Source organism: Emydura macquarii, unplaced genomic scaffold (assembly GCF_026122565.2).
Source record: "Emydura macquarii macquarii isolate MOO-44397 ecotype Brisbane River unplaced genomic scaffold, CSIRO-AGI_Emac_v2 contig_1253, whole genome shotgun sequence".
In the NCBI taxonomy this organism is placed as follows: Eukaryota; Metazoa; Chordata; order Testudines; family Chelidae; genus Emydura; species Emydura macquarii.
In genome coordinates, this window is record NW_027131390.1 from 47864898 (window position 1) to 47888588 (window position 23691).

Consider the following 23691-nt stretch of genomic DNA (forward strand, 5'->3'; position numbering starts at 1 on the left):
TAAATGGAGAAGTAGAGCTGGTAGAGTAGAATTTGCCTAAATTAAAAAAAAGTAGGAAATTAAGTTTTAAAAATCTATTTCAGAAGAGTGTCAAGGTTGCTAAGTCAAGCACTCAAAAAACAAAACAAACAAAAAAATCCCCCCTCCTTGTGCTTTTGAATTATAGCTTTAAGTATATGATCACATTTTCTCCCATAGGTCATTCAGTGCACAGATTATACAGTGTTTTGGGAATAAATCCGGGTTGTGCAGTGAATGAGGTTCTTGTCTGAAGCACTTCTGCTATGTTTGTTGCAAGGTGTGTGGTGAATGAAGAAAGCGACTGCAGGTAGAGAAAGGATAGCCTTGTGGCTAAGACAGCTGAATTCCAGATGAGAGAATAGTATGGTATACTATAGTACATATATATGCAGTACAGTATAACTGTTATATTTCTACAAAAAGGCACAGTAATATATTCTCTTTTTAGACATAACTTTTGTTATGGAAAATAGTTCATAATGAAAGAAAAGAGGAAAATACATAGAAATATGGTAACAAGAGATGCCTTTATTTATAGTAACCACTGTTCTCTTATAAAGTTAATATGGTTTAATATCCAACTTTTCTTTTTCCCTTTCTTTAGGCCCCTATCTTGAAACACCTTCTGTAAGAACATAAACTGGCCACACTGGGTCAGACCAATAGTCCATCTAGCCCAGTATTCTGTCTTCCAACAGTGGGCTGCTGCCAGGTGCTTTAGAGGGAATGAACACAACAGAGCAATTATCAAGTGATCCAACTCCTGTTATCCAGTCCTAGCTTTTGGCAGTCAGTCTTTTGGACCCCTGCCCATCCTGGACCTATCTTCCATAAATTTATCTAATTCTTTTTTAATCCAGTTATACTTTTGGCCATCATAACATCCCCTAGCAATGAGTTCCACAGGTTCACTGCATGTTGTGTGAAAAAGTACTTCCTTTTCTTTGTCTTAAATATGCTGCCTATTCAATTCATCGGGTGACTCCTGGTCCTTATGTTATGTGAAGGGGTAAATAACACTTTCTTATTCACTTTCTCCACACCAGTTGTGATTTTAAAGACATTTATCATATCTTCCCTCAGTTGTCTCTCCTCCAAGATGAACAGTCCCAGTCTTTTTGATCTTCCTTCATATGGAAGCCATTTCATCCTCCTAGTGATTTCTGTTGCCTTTCTCCAAACTCTTTCAAATTCTAATATATCTGTTTTGAGATGGGGTGATCAGAAATACTTGCAGTGTTCAAGGTGTGGGTTTATACAGTAGCATTATGTACGGAATGAACCTTTACCTGGGTGCAGTCAGTGTGGGACTAAGGTCATCTGCATCTGATTGTCTTGCAGGATTGGGGCCACAGGCTGGATCTCCTTGCTGCCATCAGATCCCTTTTTTCTCATGGGTGGCTGGCCTACTTTTCACATTCTATAAAAGGAGCTTACTGTGCTCTAGATTCAGCCTGTCCAATAGTAAAACAAAATCTTTATGTCAATGTGCTGACGAGGAGCAGCTGAAGAAGCAGCAGCTCGGTTGTGGGGAGGAGAAAGTGGCTGCCTGCGTGGAAAACACAACACATACTTTCTTTTAGGAAGGTTGAATTGGGAGCTGTGAACAGCGTGTAATATAGATTTTCTAAAATAAAGTGAAAATGGAAAGTGCCCACACGGTCAGATTAGTGAAGTTAGAGGCTTTGGTAAATGGGAAGCAGCCGTCAGGAACAGACAGCCGACTTCTCTTTGATGTCTACTGAACACAGCAACACCTGGCTCAGTACTTTGGCAATTTTCACAAGGGACTGCACATCAGAAAAATTTTTATTTTAAGCCATTTGATGGCTCACAACTGGAGTTTTTCTAATATAGCAGAACCCACTTTCAGGGTAAAATCTGTCAGTTGCCAGAGAGTCCACACTAAGCCGTCGGCACCATGGGACTCCCTCCATTTGCTTGTTTCAGCTCTGAAAATGCCAGCTTAGAGTGGAGACTGGAGAGGGGCTACTGGATCAGTATTTACTCTATGGAAGTACTCGTTTGGAACCTGTGCTCAGATAAATCTATTCTATTTCAAATATGATGCATTGAAATGTATCTAAAAATGTAAGAGGAAAGAACCTGAGCAACCAAACAGCTGTGCCTCTGCTGCTGTAGGCAGCGCTGGGTACCTTTATTTGGATGGGCTGAAATTTTTCATGCCAGGTCTCTATTTTGGGGAGGGAAATTTCTGCCAGAACAGTTCAATGGGATTATCTTGTGTTGATGGCACCATGTCAATAGCTTGATAGTTTCCTGGCAGAGGATGCTTGCTTATGCAATGCATTGCAGGTGTATTGTCTGTGAAGATCCGCCCTGCGCAGTTCCATAGAACAGATGGGAATACCATGCAAGCCAGCCTGATGGGTCCCCTATCCTGTTCCTGATGAATATATAATTGAGTGCCACTGTCAGACAGGGGGCTAAGAATGAACCTCTCCCTTTCGTACCACCTGGAGTCTGGCTCCCAGCTCAGCTCTCTCAGGACTTGACGCAGGACCCTGACCCTCTTTTTCATGTGGTACTTGAATGGGGAGCACACCGACGTCAGGCAGAGTTGTAGGGGCCGTGGGTGAAGCTTGGCAAGTAGCATCACCTTTTTGCCCTGATGGTAGCTAGGGGACTGGTTCATCCCCAACAGCGCCTCTTTGCAAGGTGAATCTCCAGCTGCCAGTAAGGCAGGTTTCTCCTTATAGTACAAAGGGTGCATTAAATTTACACAGAGAGTAGCTTGTTTGCACCTACAGCCATGCTGAAGCATTGCCATTTTTAAAAAAGCACTTCATGTAATCTTTAAGTTCTTTTTGAAAAGGAGAGTGTTTTCATTATGTGCGTGTGCTCTGTCTACCAGAGTAGGGGGTCCAATGGTTGACTGGGGCCTAAGGGTGCTTCTGCAAGATAAATACATTCATCATCAAATTATTATTAATATTAATATTAATAAAATGTACACTGAATGCAAGTCCCATGTCTTTTGTGACATAATAGATAAATTATGCACAGAGAATCTTGTTGCATGGACCAGTGTGCAAAATTTTAAGGTCAACATTTTCAAAAGCAATCTAATTTTCAGTGCCTTTCAATTTTTTTATGCCCAGCTTGAGGTAGTTTAGTAGAGAAGCACAACCTTTCTTTTTTTCTTATTTCTTATGTAGGAAATAGTAAATATTTTTCTATTTGAGGGAAACAGTGTTTGCAAATATCTTTTACAACCAGTTTGTACATATTGTACATACAGAAAATCTTTTCTAAGGTAAATCAGACAAAGAGATCTAAATTCAGTAGACTTGCTGGACAAACTCTATTATTGCCTTGTAGACTTGATATGATCACATTAAAGTAAATAAGCAAGAATGCAGGCCTCTGTGACAACACAGAAAAATCAACCAGTGAAGTTTCCACATAAGCTTAATAATTTAATAACCATTGAGTCTTCTAACTCTGACAGGGATATTATGTCACATTTTTGTACCACCTCCTACTCCCTCTACCCATTTAGACTTTCTCATTATTTAAGATTTTAACAATTATGTACTGATAGTATTTCACATTGTCACTGAGCTGTTTACTTGTGGTTGTATTAGTGGATGAGTCTCTCCCATTGCCAAATGCAACATGTATATCTAACACAGACAAAGTAGAAAGGCTAGTTGCAAATTAGCGTGAGTGGGAGGGTAGGATTGGTGGTGAAGCTATGCTTTCATCTCTCTGACAACAAAAGCTTCCTTGGTGGAGATGATATTTTAAGATGTCTAAACACAACCACCCATCAGCAAATTTAAAATCATTCAGACATAAAATTAAAGCTATTCTTAGTACTATTCATTAGAGGTCACAAATATGTTTTAAATTCTGCTGAAAGATAATAAAGTTACAACAGTTTAAGAAGAGAGGCAATTATACAAGAGATCAATACATGAAGACATGAGAAGCCTCCACCTAATACTGACCATTAATTCTTGTCCGAATGACTGCTGCTATAGTTAGGCTGGTAGAACAGCCTCTTATTAAGATTGCCCAACACTTCCTATTATAAAAACCTGTTTTCGGTTGCTTATAATTTTGCTAAACTTTAACTGTTTGGGCTTAAATTTCACAGGCTGGGTGTCTGCTGCAAACTGATTTTATTTATTTATTTCAGTCATAATGGTTCATCCATTTCCAAGAACAAGGCAAGTGAAAAATAGTGTTTTGTTCATGATAAAAAAAATTCAGACACATTTTCTTTGAAGCCATCTAGTGCCCCATGTTTTAGAGCAGAGACTTGAAATTTTTCAGGAGAGACCTGAAATGTGCCAGACGTGTACTTTTTGCCATTGCTGTGAAAATCTGCCCAAATTTGGCCCAGTTTTAAGGCTTTGAAAAACTGCAGTTCACATAGGCTCTGTAGCGACGTGCTAGACCTTTGCAGCTCCAAAACTCTGAAGAATTCATCAGCAATGAGCGTGTTCCAGCCCAGAGCTGAGCAGGATTTTCCCTGCAATTGCAGTTTTGGACAACAGCAGGCCAGGCCTGGTCCAGGAACTGAAAATGGAAGCAGACGACTGTCTCTCCTGTACTCTCAATTACCCCCTGCTGGAGCCAGGCAGCGTGGAAGAGAAAACTGCCTGGTTCAAATGCAGAGGGGACAAAAGCCAGATCTGAGGGTGAGGAAGATTAGATTGGGGCAAGGAGTCTGGTGGTGGTGGAGACACATAATTGGAATTGGAGGCTAGAGAAGGAAACAGGGTAGGGATGGGGAGCAAGTGGGTGGCTGAGATTGGAGAACCTGACAGGGAAACCTGGGACTGGCTGGTAAGGAGACTGACACTCGAAACAAGCCGGGCTAGAGGAAGGAGATGGTGGGGAAGAGAAGAGAGCTGATGAGAAGCAAGGGTGCGGGGAAAACTGTGACTGGCTGAACAAAGAGACAGACATTGAATGGGGAACCTAGAGAATGAGACTGGGAATCAGAGCAGGGGGCAGGAGACAAGGGCTGGAAGTGGGAATGGGTGGGGGAAAGGCTGGAGGGAACAGGGAAGAGGTCAAGCTTGATACGGTCTCTCACGGTATTCTTATCGGCAAGTTAAAGAAGTATGGGTTGGATGAATGGACTATAAAATGGATAGAGAACTGGCTAGAGCATAGGGCTCAACGAGTAGTGATCAATGGCTCCATGTCTAGCTGGCAACCGGTCACAAGCGGAGTTGCCCAGGGGTCAGTCCTGGGGCCGGTTTTGTTCAACATCTTTATTAATGATCTGGAGGATGGGGTAGATTGCACCCTCAGCAAGTTTGCGGACGACACTAAGCTGTGGGGAGTGGTAGATACCCTGCAAGGTAGGGATAGGATACAGAGTGACCTAAACAAACTGGAGGATTGGGCCAAAAGAAATCTAATGAGGTTCAACAAAGATAAGTGCAGAGTCCTCCACTTAGGAAGGAAGAATCCCATGCACAGCTATAGACTGGGGACCGACGAACTGGGCAGCAGCTCTGCAGAAAGGGACCTGGGGGTAATGGTGGATAAAAAGCTGGATATGAGTCAGCAGTGTGCCCTGGTTGTCAAGAAGGCTAATGGCATATTGGGCTGCATTAGGAGGGACATTGCCAGCAGGTCACGGGAAGTGATTATTCCCCTCTATTCGGCATTGGTGAGGCCGCATTTAGAATATTGTGTCCAGTTTTGGGCCCCCCACTACAAAAAGGATGTGGACAAGTTGGAGAGAGCCCAGCGGAGGGCAACAAAAATGATTAGGGGGCTGGAGCACAGGACTTATGAGGAGAGGCTGAGGGAACTGGGCTTGTTTAGTCTGCAAAAGAGAAGAGTGAGGGGGATTTGATAGCGGCCTTTAACTACCTGAAAGGGGGTTCCAGGGAGGATGGGGCTAGGCTGTTCTCGGTGGTGGCAGATGACAGAACAAGGAGCAACGGTCTCAAGTTGCAGGGCGGAAGGTCTAGGTTGGACATTAGGAAAAAGTTTTTTACTAGGAGGGTGGTGAAGCACTGGAATGGGTTACCTAGGGAGGTGGTGGAATCTCCATCCTTAGAGGTTTTTAAGCTGAGGCTTGACAAAGCCCTGGTTGGGATGATATAGCTGAGGTTAGTCCTGCTTTGAGCAGGGGGTTGGACTAGATGACCTCCTGAGGTCCCTTCCAACTCTAATATTCTATGATTCTATGATTCTAAGCTTGGGGCCATCACTGCAATTGAAAAGTGGGAAATTCAATACTTAAAGAAGGAAATATTGCTTTTTACACAATACACAATGACACTGAGGATCTCATTACTACATTGAGGTCAAGAGCTTAGCAGGATTCAGAAACAGGATTGGACATTTCTATGGATAACAAGAATATCTGGAGATACAATACTAAAAACTCCGACCAAAAAAAAAAAAAAAACCCCAAAAAAAACAATCCAAAGAACTTTTAGAAGGGACATAAACCCTCACATTTTGAGCACCTCTAACTATTTGGGGTTATGAGGAAACCATCCCTAGCGGGAGATTATCCCATAACTGCCTATTGCGGCATTTCTTGCACCTCCCTCTGGAGCAATTGGTACCATGAACTCTTGGACTCCGGATGATGGGATGATCTGATACAGTACAGCAATTCCTATGATTCTATATAAAATTCTATCTAAGTTAGGAAAAAGTGACAGTCTCTGATGGACCTGCTGATAATGAGGCTACTCCCATTAAGAAAATATCCGTAAAGTGGAAGAAGAGGAGAATCAACCAATATCTTATATAGACATAAAAGTTTTGCTGAGTGAGACAAAAAGTGTAATTAAATTAATCAGTTGTGACTTCCAAGCAGCTGTTACTGAATTATCAAAAATAAACAAGTGCATTGGATAATGGGGTAACAAATCTGGTTTGCACAAAACAGCTGAATTACTTCAAATTAATTGAAAATGAGCAAAGAACTTAAGTTAGGCTTGATCTTAAAAACTGGAAAAAGATAAATACTATCACAGAAGGTTGTTCTAGATAGGACTGAGAAAAGACATCCTATATGAGAAAGCTTCTTCAAGGAATTACAAGGAGAGGATGATGAGAGTATTCAGATGGACTATGTGTACATAGGGTGGGCATATGCTGTAACAATTCATGGAGGTGGAGATTTTTGTGTTAGAAAAAAAATATTATTGTCTGAATATAGCGCTATTTATAAGGAACAGGAAAATGACAAGAGCCTGAGGTAGGCGAGAAATGACTAAAAATAAAAGGCTTACTGACCACAACCACCATAGTTCTCTGGAATAATTTCCCATATAGTTCCACATATTTGGTATAAACAAGTTCCCATTGCTCGAGGTGGGAATTTTATAGAAAGTAGCTTCCCCTGGGGGCAACTCAATCTACTTTCCCTCACATGGGATTCTGATGGTATCAAAGGAGGACTGTCACTTGACCAACCTTCAGTCCTTTCCTCTAATTCAAGAATTCCTTCGCAAGAGATTCCTCAAGTGGGGAAAGTGACTGAGAAGTATGAATCTACATGGGAAAGTATGTCAAACAACCACAGTTCCTATGTCAAAAAAACAATTCTTCTCTGAGAATTATGGTCCATATGGATCCTGACCTTGCAGATCTGCAATTTTCAATTTGACTTTCTACTGATCTAAGGTTTATCTTAAACAGTTTTGTCTGTCTAATTCAGACTGTAAACTCCTTGGGACAAGGATTGTGTCATGCTGTGTGTTGTACTTTGCCAATCAGACTGATGACACTCAAATGATGGTAATCATTATAATACCTATCCAAATAGAATGTATTATAGATATCAGTTTTATTGTTTCCTAATTACGCAAGAGTCCAGAGTGGACAATTTTTAAAATTTACTTTCAATCATTTTATTTTGTATACCTCCAGCCATATACGCAAATTAAGCAATATATAATGCCATCTCATTAAAAGTGAAGAACTATTAACTGAGCTGTAGACAGAAACACACCAGTATTTCCAGAAGTGTCTTTTATGAAGTAGGCTCTAATTTGATCAAAGAAGGAAATCAAGGATATAGGGCATGTGTCCTTTAATCAATCAGGAATCACACTTGCAGTACAAAGAAAATAAGTGAAATATTGTTCTACTGGGTTAGTCTTAGTTTAAAAGGTGTTGTGTAGTCATGCACCAGAAACAAAGCCTAGAAAACAAAATTAAGTTTCTGTCACAAAGCCCCACAAACCATTGATCTTGAAAAAACACCAAAGAAATTCAGATGCAGAATAAAACAGTCTTGTTCTGAACTACTTTAAATTACCTGCTTCCCACCTTGCTGCTTACTAAAGCCCTGATTTAGCAAAGCACATACATTATCCTAGTGTTGACCTCAGTGGGACTACTTGTGCTGAAACCCAACCTTGGTTTTACTGGAATGAGGCCTAAAAATCTCTCTCTCTACAAGTGATCTAAAACATATCACATTTTGCTGTTAATTATAGTTATCAATCAGTGACACAATGATCTTCAATAAGTACACACCTGTTAATGTCCCATATTTTGCTGGTGTTGTCCATGGAAGCTGAAGCCACAAAATCTCCACAGGAGTGCCATGAGCAGTCCCATACTGCACGACTGTGTCCTTCTAAAGTCAGAATACATTCACCCTTTGTGAAGTCCCATATCCGCACTGTTGTGTCTCCACTTGAAGTGACCAATTTGGTGCCACTGTTACCAGGCGGACAAAAAAAGAGGAGAAGGATCATTAGCAAAGATGGAGGGGTAGAATACTTCGAGGCCTTCTGCAAACCATCTTTTTTCTCTATAGAAGTACAGGATGGGCACCTATAGTTACATTTTGAATAAAATACAGCAATCAAAAAGAAATGTGCTAGAAAAATCTCAGCAAAGTCCTTTCTTTACACAGCTTTCTGATACAGATGCAGATGAAGCTGGCATTTTTGTGTGTATTAATGAAGTCATATTAAGAGAAAAGAAAAAAACACTTAAAACAACTTCAATGGAAAGTAAACATGGATTTTATAAATACCACTCACTTTTTCTAATTTATTTTTAAGAGGTTCAGCAATAAAGTAACTCAAGCTCAAACAACTACTTTCATATGCAAGTAAAAGAGGTTAAGGGAAGAATTTTTTTTTTCAAAATCCATATTAGTTTTTAACCAATAAATTATTATTTAAACATTATAATTCTCTCTCTTCTGTCTCAGTAAGGTTTAATTACAGTCGTCAACATACAACAGCTTCATTATATATTATATAAATGTGTGAAAACAGAACTCCACTCAGATTTTTTGTCAGATCTTGAGCTGGTGTAAATAAGTATAGCTCTACTGAAGGTAACAGAGCTTCCCCAATTTACACCAGCCAGTGATCTGGCCCTCTATTTTATTTATAAATGCATCAAAGAAAAAATGCTCTGGGATCACATACTTAAAATCATTTGTGGTAAAGCCTGGTTTACACATGGAATAGCTTGCTTATCTCCCATTGACATCCTAACTTCTACCTAGCATGGCATCCCCACTACGCTGCACCCAGGCGAAATGCCCTCCCATCAATGCAGAATTAATCTTTTTGCAGGGATGGATTGAAAGCATCGACTTCCAGATTGATTGAGCGGGTCTCCACTGCTGCTCAATTGATCCTGCAGAATTGATGTGGGGGCGCTGACAGTACCACCGTCAATATAGACATACCCTGAGTCAAATAATGCCTGAACTACTACTTCTCATCCACATCAAGAAAATAGCTGTGGAAACCTAGAGTCAGAGTTTAAGGTCAAAACAGACTGCCAGCTCATCTAAGCTGAGCTCCTGTGTATCACATAACACCCTCCACTCACCCCCCCAGTAAACCCAACTGGAATTAGACCAAAATCTTACAGCCCTCAGGAAACTAAACTACTGTGTGGATGGATCTTGCCTTAAAGATTCAACAAACTCTGGGTTTGTTAGACTGATAGAGGAGGTGTTGTCCAGAATTGAGGACTCTCTGTTGAGAACATCCTTCCATCAACCCCTCTGACATGAAAATGTGAGGATTGAGAACAGCTGCACTACCGACCTGAGAGGTCACATCAGGAAATCGCTCCTACGAGTATATTCAGATTGATGGCAACCTGAGATATTCAGTCTTCTGTGGCTTGTAGCTGAATGGCCTATTTTACATCCATTACTTCCTCCCCCTCTTTCTTTTCCAATAGATTTCTGACAGATTGTTGCATAAACATATGTACTGAGACAGCTTGAAAAATGTGTCTCATTTATCGGATACATCTTAAAGGCTCACTTGGCATTATGAAATATTGCCTAAGGGTATGCTAAACTGCAAAAAAACCCCAAACCAACCCGGCAGTGAGTCTCAGAACCTGGGTCAACTGACGCAGGCTCATGCTACGGGGCTAAAAATAGCAGTGTAGACATTTGGCTCAGGCTGGAGATAGAGCTCTAAGGCCTGACCCATCACTGGATTCCAGAGCCTGGCCTCCAGCCTGAGCCCGAACGTTTATACTGTTATTTTTAGTTCCACAGCATGAGTTCCACAAGACCAAGTCAGTTGACCTGGGCTCTCAGACTCATTACCACAGATCTTTTTTTGCTGTATAGATGTACCTTAAGTATAGTTTTAGGCCATTTTTAACCTACGTGATTTGTAAAAAGCAGTTACACCTCATGTCAAGGAGAAACTTTTCAAAGTTAAATTTCCCTGCAGTTTTAAAACTACAGGGCTCAGTTCTGCTACCCTTTCTAAAATATTCCCAAGGATAAAAGTATCTAGTTTGAGGAAAGGTCGCAGGGCAAGACCCTAATTTTGCCAAACTGCAAAAAGCAAATTAATGAATCACTTGCCCTCTTAATAATTCAAGCTAACTCTGACTTCAAGGGGCATATAAAAGTAACACAGTGATGAGCTATGATTCCATTTATTCATTTATAAAGAGCACATTTTGGATGATGGGAGGGGAATTTACTTAAAAAACATATCCTTGGGCTAAGAATGTTTAACTTTTTTTATTCAAAAATAATTTTAAAACAAGTTTGGGAACAGCTATAAAATGGATTTGATGGAAAATCTGACTGATTCAAAATGATAGCAGCATTTATAGTTATTGTGATTTATAATGAGGCTTTATTAACTTACAAACTTTTAAATACATGGTCCCAAAAAAGCTACATGAAACATAAGTTCATTGGCTCAAATTTTTTCTTTATTAGGTATGTAAACCAAATGTCTGATGTAAATTGCCCAGAAAGCAGGTATACACAGGAAAGTAGTCTAAATGGATCCCAATTGGCATTCTGTGGTAGTGCAAATGGAGTCTAGTTCTTCTTCTGGAACAAGGGGAAGGGCAGAGTGTGTGGCAGCTAAAAATACTGCATGTGAAAGGAAAGGTCCCATAAAGGATAGCTTCTAGTGGTGGTGAGTAAATGTAAGGAAGGTGTAAAATAAAGGTACCCAATAGCATACCTTTTGCAACATTAAGGGTCAGATCCTCACCTGGTGTAAATCAAGTGAGCTTCATTAAAGTCGATGGGGTTACACCAACTGAGGATTTGCCCCTATATCCATGCCATCCCTAAGACACCTGACAGCACACAAAAAGCCCACAGTTGACACACATGCTGTGCAGTGTTGGTGGGAATGTCTGTTGTTGGACCCAACAGCATTTCATTACGGAAAATACATTTTGAAGTTATGACATTGGCAAACTTGGATAGCACTTACGTAAGTGATCATGAAAATACACACATCAAAGTTTTAAAAACCTAATGTTATGCTCCTGAATCAAATGTCCCGATGATAAACAAATTATACATGCAGTAGTCCTGCTTACATTTTTTCCAATATTATGTTACCTAACTGCACCATTCATTACATTTACAGATAACGGATATAGCACAGATTCTGAGGTAAGATTTTGTTCTCCACAGTTAATGACAGTTTTAAAAAGTGTGACCACTCTACATGTTTGATATAATATTTATCTTTACACTTGCCTGATTCTAAAATCTCAATAAATTGACATTAAATTATATCTATAGCAAATGTTTATCTATCTATACTATATACACACGGATTTATGATGTATTATTGATATTTTTACTGAAATATATAGTAACTATTCAATGCAAAAATATATTGTAAATGCCACACCAATGTTGACCTAACTCAGACCCAATTATCAGCAGTAATTCCCATTAGGGACTCTACAAATGTAAGATTTATTAACAGGAGAAAAAAAGAGTTTTGGTTAATTAGATGGAGGGCTTTTTCTCTCTCCACCCCCTTCATAGGGTAATCAATATATACATTTCATGGATTACTGGCAGAACCTTACTAAGACTGGAAGAGAAATGTACTTGGACATAAAAAGTAATGTAAGTTATACATGACGTTAGATGCCTAATATAGGGATTTGTGCTTATGGGCCTGATCTAAAGCCTTCTAAAGTCAATGGAAAGTCCCCCAATGAAGCTAGTAGACTTTGAATAAGGACCTATATGCACAGGGATTAACTGATCCTCAGATTTGGGATCTTCACCTGGGCATTTGGTTAGAGACCTTGGAGGTTTTTATCTCCACCTGAAGTACTGACTCAGGGGAAGGTAGGTGTATTCCACCTGGCTAATTTCCCATAATTGCAAAGAAGGCAGGCAGATGTTGGTTGCTTTCCTGTCTAATTGTTTCCAGATGTTTTTATTCATTTACTGTAAACTGTATTAATAAATTATCATCCATACATATACATAAGGGAGCACAGTAGCTATAGGACACAATACCAACTTTTGCTTTCAGCTCAAACACTTGGAAATGCATGTGCACAATTTTGCATACCAACTATTACAAATTAGGCTATATTCTTTCCTGATCTCTGAGAAAGAATGACACTCAGCTTAACAGTCCTACACTGATCTAATAGGTTGTTTTTAAGATTGTATTCAGGATTTTTAGAAGGACCAAAGATTTATTAAAATAAAATATACTTTATTATTAAAAGTAGTACTTCACATTTTATCTCCAGTACAGATTCCATTAACACTGTAATTTCCTGCATTGTTTCAAGAGCTGAATTTCCTTGCTAAACTACTTTTTTTTTTTTAATTATTAGAGCACAAAGAGTTTTGGAAAGATCAGTCTCAGCTTCTCAGAGGGAAACAGAGCATCAACTCTTGGTAAATTTTCCTGAACCTTTCCCTCATTCTGTTCTAAATTAAAAAATATAAGATACAGATGCTTCCAGATTTGTGATCAAAGACCAGCACTGCCACTCCACGCAGCCTCTTGGAGTGAGCTTAACAGTGCCCCCCCTCCATGAATTGATTGCCATGCCATTGCCAGATGTATGTATTTAACTCTGATTGCTGGTCCTGGCACTTGATTCCTTTACCCTCCTGTTCTATTCTTCCCACCAATTCCCAAGTTTATTTCAACCCTAACATCTACTTCTCCCATTCCTGAATTCCAAAAAGTTCTTTAGACACACACCAGGGACAACACAGATTTCCTACATTACAAATACATTCTCCCTTCAGCTCCCTCATTTTCCCTAGGCTTTAATCTGTTTCCTATTTCTAATATAACAAAATAGGCTAGAATCCCAGACTGGGGCAACTCCATTGACTTTAACCCATTGAGAAACCTAGTGACATTACAGTTTTCCAGTAGTGCTACGGCAGGAGGTCCCAGACCACGACAGAATAGGTTGTTGCAGCTAAAACATTTTATTTAATATTAACTGTCTGCATTTCTTATGCATTTCCCTCACCATCAGCTTTAGTTGCTTTAAATAGATGTAAGAATTATACAATCTAGTCAATTATCTTTTTATATACAAATATTTATTTTTCTCATTTAATTCCTTTTTGGGAGGTTTTCAGTGATGTCTTTCAGTGGATAGTATGGCTGCAGTGCTGGAAATTTTCAACATCTGTGTGTCTCAAATGAAATGAAAGTCTTCATGTTTCCTTCTGGAAGAGCAGAAAACCTTTACATTGGGAGCAACAGGACACCACATTTTTCCAAAGATGTAAATAACATCTCTATTTTAAAATCAAAGCAATATTTAAATTAACATTATTCTGTGGCATTTTAAACCAAGAGGACTGTAGTGTGGATAGAAGACGAAAAAAGGGTGAAAGAAAAGAGCAGAAAGGCAAGGGATGAGAATGCTTTACTCCTTTACTTCTGATGTAACCATCCCATTAAGGAGGAGAAGAAAACAAGAAACATGGGAAGAGTGACAACTGGATAATTTATCTAACCTATCATGATCTCACTGGAGATACTATCACAATCCATCACCCAATAATGAGTCATTCATTAAGCAGCAGTGGAGGGAGAAAGGATGGCCATTTTGCATGTCACAATCTCATTACTCAGCTATGACCTGGAGGGGAGGTATATCAGAAAGAAGCAATTATGCATTAGAATTGTACACTCTGCATTTTTGTGAGTTTCTATTATTCATTTGGGGCTATACCAGTGCAAAAGAAATGATCTGGTAATATATGCGCTTTTTGTTTGTTTGTTTGTTTAACATTTGTATAAAACTCAAGTAAGCATATTTCTTCCCTTCTTTCTTTTCAAAGCCTCACTCTCTCACTGACATCTTCACAAGTGGGGACTTCACACTGTTTCTCTCAAAAAAGCTGCCTTTAGGCCCTTGCTTATGAATCCTCCTTTTGATGCTGGCCATCCTGACAGCTGTTGGCTTGTCTCTTAATTTGTCTTTTTAGGTAAAGTTAGGGAGAAGTGAATTGTCATCTGAGTTGCACATTTCCCTGACCCCTTTATGCCTCCATGCATAGTAGTCTCCTTGCTGAATGGAAAAAGGTCAGGTATATATGCTGCTACAACTAGATCTCCACACAGCCTTTCTTGCTATTGGCCATGAGGTCTGTTGATGAAGCTGTGCCTGAGGGAAAGTGATATTGGACAATTGAGTGATATTGGACAATTGAGTTTCTGTCCCAAACGGTCTTGTGCAGGGTTCTGCAAGATTCATTGATGTCACCAATCCAATTCCATATAACATTGCAGGCCCATTTGTGGGATAATAGAACTATTTTGGCTGCACGGCCATTAGCTTGGTCTTATTTTCATCATACCAAGATGTACAGTGTTCAGGGTATGCTGGGATATGAATAAAAGCAACCTGGTTGATGCAGGAAGTAGCTAAATTATAGAACACAGATTGTCCCCATATTAATGAAGAGGTGTGATTATGGGGGTGCTCATGGCTACTTCACAGCCTCAATAGCCAAATAGCCAATAGCCAAAAGTGTTTACCTTTGTGATCTTCAGAGTGTATTATTCGGGCTGCCCTTGAAGACTATCTGGAAGCTACAGCAGAAATGCCTACCTATTGGTGGTATCAGATGCAAGGGAATATATTACTCCAACCTCCCACCGCAAAATTGAAATGGCTTTCATTTTGTGTAAGTCATGATAATTGAGGGGAAGGAAATCTGTAAAGTCTTTTATTATATGGTTATATGGTTTGAGTCTTGGCTGCCTGAAACACCACTGCTCCTGCTGTGGAGATGCTCATAACAGCTGAGGTCAGCTGGAGCATTCTTGTTCAGTTACTATCTTAGAACTGACTGCTGGTGGTAAGAGCTGAACATTTGAATTTTCTTCCCTTCATGTTTGGAAAACTTGAATCTGCTAAACTTTGGTAATATAAGGCCAGTCTCTGCTTTCCAACCCAGACCTTTCCTGAGGTGGTACTATGGGTGTTGTTAGTCTACTTTTAGGAGACACCACAAGAGATTTAGTGCAACTAATGTGTCATTGTATCCTACATGACATACATAAACTTAATGACATCTATGCTACTTGCATGTGCCATGCATAGTGCTCTGCAGACATAAAATAAGACAAGGTTCCTATCCTGATCATCTTACAGTCTCATATGTAGTAGATGAGCAGAGATTCATAGATAGGGGTGATAATTATGGGGTCTGAAAACAAGGATAGAGAGGGTCAGAAGAAGAGCTTGGGTGACTTCCTTAAAGTTTTGTTTCATAACTCTAGAAATGATAGTGGCAATGGGGAACACCTGACTGGAGTTTAATAGTAGAATGTCAGCTGGATGCACTAAGTTTTCAGGAAGAGAGTGAGGTAAATTTAAGTTAAATTAATTTTATAAAATAAAACCAACAACTTAAAATATTTTGAAATACAGGCTAACACATTAAACTATCAACTTTTATCATACTTGAGAAATAATAGTGTAAATAAAAATGCAATAGAATCAATCCTAAAGCGCAAAAATAACATTTCTGTTAATTATTACTTTACAAGCATGCAATTATTCTAAATCTGGATTTACAGAATTGCTGTACTACTCCTTCTGACAGAGCAAGCTATCACTGAGTATGAGAAAAACATTTAATAGCTTTACCCCTTGGGTTAATATCAAAAAAGCTATTTTAGTTGCATTAAAATCCTTTGCTGAAACTATATGGAAGGCCTGAGGGGAAAGGTCGGGAAGAAAAACAAGCAATAGCAGGCTGCATGTGCCCCGCTGGTTTCTTCCTTCATTCAGACCTCATTACAAAAGACAGGGACCAGGACATTTAACTCAGGAGAGTGGGTATTTGCTCATGGATCCTGTTTTAGATCATGTGATGGGGCTTGTGGGTGCAGCTGTTTATCCCCTCATGCTGAACCATCTGGTGCTAAGAATGCAGCACTGCAGCTTCCCACTAAGGGCATGAAATGGCCAATTTTTAGTTTAGCTGTTTGCTTGGTTCTCATTTTGATTTGTTGTTCTTCTTTACATAGGTTGTTGGTGGTGGTCCCTTATTACCTCCTGGTTAGAGGAGAAAAAGTGGAATATTGTTTTAAATCAAAGGAAAAATATAACACAGCATGGAATGGTGGAGGAGGCTGATTGGTTGAAATATAAAAGGGGTGGAATCAAGGGACTATTTAACTGGTCTGCAACACCTAAGAACTCAGTCTAGGTGAGATATCAATGCCAGTTAGATATCATGTATGGCTTAGTTTCTAGCAGAAACTTATATATTTAAAGACTCAGCCTGAAAATGTGGTGACTTATTTACTGAATTTTGCTATGCTGTAAATCAGATTTATAATAGATTTTTAAAATTAAAATTCCCTATTTTAATGCATACAATGCCTTCTTGATTTCTTTCTGCCTTCCCTCTCCCTCACTTATTCTATGAGTCTACAACACACATCTCTCATGCTATAACTGCAGTATGACACTCCTTTAAAAATAAAACACAAGGCTAGGAAAGAACCCATTTTATTAATCTACACAATGACATCATTTATCCAGGTAGCTGATGCCACAGAAGGAGTCAGAAATCAGAAGCATACGGAAAGGTCTTTCTTCTTCTCATTTATCATCAAAACTGGGACAAGTATTAATTTAATTTTAGAGGTGCAAACTCAATCCTAAACTGGCATTTTATAAACCAGTTAAGAAATTTCAGGTCCAGCAAACATAGCAGCAAGCACCTCCTCACAGAAGCAACAGATCACTCCAAACTGCAGGGTCCTGGCCTTCCTTGAGGAATCCAGTCCTAGCCAGCAGGATACATGTACTCAAACCACATCCGGCTGTTTCTCTGCTCTCCAATGTTGTACTAGGATTGGTTGGGTTTGGTCCCAGTGAGTGCACTCTGACTTTGCTAAATACCCTTAAAAAAATCAGTTACCAAACTGGTGGGGAAGAGAGAGAAAGAGTCTCTGTCTTTCAGAAAGCCGATTTCACTGGATTGGGCTAAAAAGATCATGCTGAGCAGTGATATATTGCTTCCACTAACATGTTGATGTCACTTCTCAGTTACTTCCAACCATGTAGCTGGCCATCTTGCATCTAAAAGCACTAAGGAATGTTGAACACATTTAGATGAAATACAAATCAGCTTTTTTGTTTGCTTTTTTGAAGGAAGGAGGACTGACTGAATAGTTCAGTTATCTATGTTTGTTAATATAGCCTTTGCACCAAAAGGCTCGTCATATTTCTGGCTCAACCAAGTCAGCAATTACTGCTACTTTCAACAAAGATGTGACACAAAAACTGCCTTCTGGAAGCCTTTAGAAATTCTCTCCAAAACTGGTAATGCAGGATACGCCTAGTGCAAATTATGGGTCATTTTTCATCCCACTCTTCATAGTAGTTAGAGCCTTCACTAATATGTTTCTGTATGTCTGTTGTTCAAAGATATTGTAATTAGTTTCCACTCCTCCACTAGCTGGTTGACAGGTGGTTCTGGTGTTGTAGGAAAGCTGTGGCAATGGAAAGGGAATGTTCTTTTTGAGAACCACCTGTCACCAGTTCTATGGGAGACAAGCACTTCTGTGAAAGGTCTTTGGCTACATAAAAGAGCAGTTGTACTTTAAGACAGTGCAGCATCATCTCATTCAGTCAGATATCCTCATGCTTCAATGTGTTTCAGAAATGAAGACTAGTTGGGTATAGTTACATGGCCACCATAATTTAAAAAAGAACATGCCTCTAACTGCCAGTAAGATTCAAAATAAAGTACACATGAGCTTTGAGAGGGATGGGAGGGTTGTAAGTAAATTTATTGACTAAATCTCACATGTGCTATGTTTATTTGGTTCTCCAAATGTGTAAATATTTTTTCATTTTCAAGTGAACAGAGTATTGGTGGAAGATGCTGGCTTGTCAAACTAAAGAAAGAAATCCTCAACTCCACAAAGCAAGCTTTCCCAACAATACCTCTGCCAGTTTGATTCAGTGAGGATGCAGAGGTACACCCAGTATTTCTAAAAGTAAGGACAGTTCAGTCTGCATTCAAATTCAGTCTTTGGTCTCTGCATTCACTGACAATTGTGCTTGTTTTCTAATGTCTATAAGGAAATAGACTGGCAGTGTCAATTCATTTTATATACTGTAGGTCATCATAACAAAAGCTTATTGCTCCAAAACTGCAGCCAACATCTGGTGTTACTACTTATCTCAAACAGTTTCTCGGGTATACAAAATGTTGACAGAGAGCACAGCATCAGTCAATGTTCAAGTGCTTGGCTAGGCTCTCCACATTCACATTTGGGGTCATTCCTCAGCCTCCACTTGGTCATATTGTCACCAATCTTTGTGACCCCAAGTCTCGTTCAAGTTAGAGTACACTGTATTTCATTTGAGGGAGTTGTCATGAAGGAACCAGGTTCTCCGAGATCATTGGCCTTTCCCACCATTTTGTTACTTTGTAGCCTTCCACAGTGGTATTTTGGGGTAACGGATTTTCAGAAGCAAAGCCCTTTCTGGACTTCAGCCTCTTGGTTGGTAGTATATGTCCAGTATACAGTGGGTGTCTCTGATGATGCACCTGTTTTTGTCTCTCCTTTTTACTGAAGTCATCCTGCTGCCTCACTAACGGTGGCGCAATCCCTGTGAGGAAGTATAGCAACAGTGTGAGAACTTGTTTCAAGGTGTCTGTGTTGATCCTACAGGATTAATTAAAATCACTATCATTTGTGTGGGCATGGCTCGAGCGTGATCATGGCATAGTACTCCCCAGATGACTAACACGGGGTGAGACAGATTGCTCAGCATGTTTTGGAATCAGTTACCCCTTTTGTATTGGTCAGTTTATGGAGTATACAATTCATGGGGTTCACTTTCTTTTTTCAGCTTCTTGATGTGCTCTTTGAATGTCAGCATTTGGTCCAATATGACATCTAGATACATTGGATGTTCTTAATGCTCAATTACTGGTATTTGGAGTTTTTGCTTGGCCTGATGGTGTTTCAGGTGGAAGGCACACACTTTTGTTATCTAGGGTTGGCATTCAGGAACCATGTGCAATAGTATTCTCCAGATACACTCAGAGAGCCAATTAGAAGATGCTCGATGTCCTCAAATCTTTCTGGTTAGGTAGCAGCCATATCAGGGAGGAGATGGCCTGGACCATCTTGCTATTTTGAAAATTTTTTGCCACTTTCACTAGAAGTGCACAATGGTTTAGAGATATAAGCAACTGACAGATCAACAAATACAACCCTTGTAATTTTTCAGGTTTCAAAGCCATCTTCAATGTACTGAGTTAGGTTTGCAACTTCACCGCAGCATGATCATCCTGGGCAGAAACGGACTTGGTCATCAATCAGCTTCCCTTCCACTACTGGGGCTATTTTACTTATTATCATCCACTCATATAGCTTGTAGGTTGAGTACAGTAAGGATATTGGTCAGTAACTCTTTGCAGAGTTAGGATCTTTCTGTGGTTTGAGTAGTGTAACCACTGCAGGCTATTTTCACAGTGTTGGGTATCTGCATTGCAAGAATTAAAGTTGTAAGTACCCCCTTCTGTGCTCTTATTCCGAAGTGTAGTAATAGATCATGAAATATACATTTGAGACTAGCTGCCTTTCCATAATTCAGGGTTTTCATTGATATTGTCAGATCCTCAGTGCTCATAGTGGACTTCAGCGTTTATGAGGAGTGAGCAAAGTTACTGCTTAACATGTTTCATTCTACGCTTTGCTTTGTGGACTGGTTTGCCATTCAGGATGAGTTGGTGTGCAATTTGTTTGGAAGAGACTGTAGTGATCCCCTTTTCATTGTTGTCCATCAGGGTTCAGATTGCAAATGGTAGCCTGTGCTTTTTTGCTATTATGGCACAGTTTTGTTGGTTCAATCAAGCCCCTCCAGCGGTTGCACCATGCTTTTTTGATCTCTCTCATAAGCATTTCCCTGAGCCCAATGGTTTCTTCACCAACGGGAACCAGGACAAAGAGCTCTGAATATCTCTTATGCTGTTGGCTTGTTTGTTCTGAAACCCCAGGTACAGGGAGCTGGGTCAGATATGTTCAGTTGTGACCTGTTAATCTCCCACTAACTGTGGGAAAGACCAAATCTAACAGTGTGCACCGAGACCACAACAGAAGACAAACAGACAGACAGCAGGCTGTGGCCTGGGCTGGATTCAAATGAGTCAGTTTGCAATGCACAACTCTCAGTCCCAGTACAAATACCCTGAGTGATACAGTTCTTTCCAGTCTAGTCCTCTTAGAAATTTACGGAGCTTCCTTTCAAATTCATGCAATTAAAGAATAATTAAATGAAAATTTTAAATAATTTAGGCACCCAGTAGAAGGCTAAGTACTTAGTACACACTAACTTGCCTTTAAAGAGGTTTTGGAAGCATCCAGAATAGGGAATAAAAATGCAAAAGCCAAAAGATAAAAATTGAAAACCTGCCACAATAGCTGCAAGTAAACTATCTTCATTTGCCATCTGCAGTTGAGTATCTGGGAATAGAAACATCTCTTCATGGCAGATTAAATTTTGGGGTGGTTTAGTTTGTCTATGTCTATAATAAACATCTGGGGCAAATCCAACAAATGATGCAAAACACTAGTTTTGATTGAAAGTTTCTTAACACAAAGGGCAGTAGGTTGAGGTTTATATTTGGAAGTTCTCTTGTCTGACACATTGTGATGATGTGGGAATGCAGTTAGATGTAATGAATGCTATTTTGTTCAAACAGAATCTTTTAGTGGCTACGTATATCCTGATGGACCCAGTTCTTCCATTCTTATGTTGAGTAACACTCAAGCAAGTTCCCCCCATTGTCTTCACTGGGAATAATCAGATAGATTCATAGATTATAAAGCCTGCAGGGATCACTGGGATCACTTAGGTCTGATCTTCTGTATAAACTTCTCTGAATTAATTCCTGGTTGAACTATAGCATATCTTTTAGAAAAACATCCAATCTTGATTTAAAAATTGTCAGTGATAGAGAACCCACTACAACCCTTGGTAAGTTGTTCCAATGGCTAATTACCCTCACTTAAAAATTTATGCTTTATTCTGAGTCTGAATTTTATTTAGTTCAAATTCTATCCATTGCAACTTGTTATATCATTGTATGCTAGATAGAAGAGCCCTCTATTATCAAATTTCTGTTCGCCATGAAGGAACTTATAGACTGTGTCACCCCTTAACCTTCTTTTTGTTAAGCTACTCATTGTGAGTAAGGGTAGCAGAAGTGGTTTTCCTATTTTCAGCAGTTATAAACATTTTTACAATACTGTTTTGCCAAATAATTTCAATCAAAACTCTTCCTATGTTCTACTGAATGTCTACATAAATTAATACATTTAGTCACATAAAGCCATACATACTAACAATCAAGATTCGTAATGCAGTTTGCCTTAAACAGTGCATTGTTGTGAGGTTAATACATAAAGCTCTTAAACGGGGCAATGTGGACAAGCAAATACAACATTCGACTGGAACTCAGAGGACCTAGGTTCTCTTCTCAGCTCTGTCACTGGCCTACTTGGTGGCCTTAGGCAAGTCACTTCAACTCTGTGTTTCCCTGTTTGCTAAATGCAGATGGTAACGTTGACCTCCTTTGTAAAGAACTTTGAGACCTACTGATGAAAGTATTAAACAATGGGTGGGTAATTTTAATGTCAACATAAATCCCTTCTAGTGTGTATTCTTTTCCACCCTTTATACACTCTTTATATGTAAGCCTATTTTATTCTCAAAGTAAAAGCACTACAGAGAAAACATATTAAATACAATAAGAGAAACGACATGCATGCTAATAAGCTTAGCAGACTTCATCCCAACAGTAATATGAGCTCTAACAGGAGCAGTCTTTCAGAACCCCACTTACGGGGTTTCCTTTGTGGTCTCAGGTTCATCTCAGCTTCAGCTCAGAACAAGCACACTCATAACATGTTTGGTCCACCCTTTATACACTTCAGGGGTTTTGATCTGGAGTTCCAGAAGCTGGTAATTAGACAAATAATAAACCCAGAATAGTATACAAACTGTGGCCCGTTATGAAGAAGGTTAATTCATTTAGGAGAGGAATGCATCTTAAAGAAGGGTTTTCCTCCCCAGCGTGAAGCTTCAAAAAAGTAGATTTTAAGTGGGTCATTTTCATTCCCCTTATCCCCAGGTACTTCCTAGGAAATCCACTTCACATGTATTGTTCTAAAAAGTCCTTTGAAGTTCCTAATACCTTCAAGGTATTGTATTAATCAGTCCATAGTAACACATACACAATTGCATTTTTAATACAATGGACCCCAAAACTAATTCAATAAGGCTTAACCTAATTCAATAAAGCTCATTCAGGACACGGCAGGAAATTGCCAGTCTGGTTTGCACAACAGTGTGCCCATGTTTTGAGAAACCCAACTCTTCCTAAAGATAGTTTTAATACCTCTAACTGAAAAACTTTCTTTAAAAAGTGAGTTTCTACTTATGTAAAATTGGTTCTAGGTTATTTGAAAATTTCTTGTGTCTGTTTTCCTTCCATATTTTGCCTTTGTACAGTATGCAGCTCGTTCTTCTGCAACTGTGTGGAATTGCTACTTTGAATCCTCTCTTTTATCCTAATATTAACACCACCTGGTTAACGATGCAGATTAAGAAAGTGCTCTGTAAAAGTGTTATCCAAATCATATGTACATGTTCCAGGAAGTGATTTTTCTCTAATCCAGAAGCTCTATTAAGGGCTCTCATGATGCTTCATTAAATGATGTGGCATCAATGTAGTTTACTAACAAGTGCTTATTGTTCACATAATTCTCCTCCAAAGTTTATGCTTCCAGCTAAATATAGAGCATCCTAAAGCACTGACCATACATCACTGATAACATATTTTAGATAGAACTGGTCAGCACACTTTTGGTGTAATGAAATAAGGCATGCCCATTCTAT

At 39.4% G+C, this 23691-nt stretch overlaps 1 protein-coding gene across 6 annotated transcripts in view; it reads right to left on the reverse strand.

Annotated features, from left to right (window-relative positions):
* Positions 1–23691, reverse strand: part of SPAG16 (sperm associated antigen 16) — a 667175-nt gene that overhangs the window by 226602 nt on the left and 416882 nt on the right. For all 6 annotated transcript variants that reach the window (XM_067548711.1, XM_067548708.1, XM_067548713.1 and 3 more), the window contains one exon: positions 8518–8703. In XM_067548711.1, the coding sequence (XP_067404812.1) occupies positions 8518–8703 (186 nt within the window). The remainder of the gene's footprint in view (positions 1–8517; positions 8704–23691) is intronic.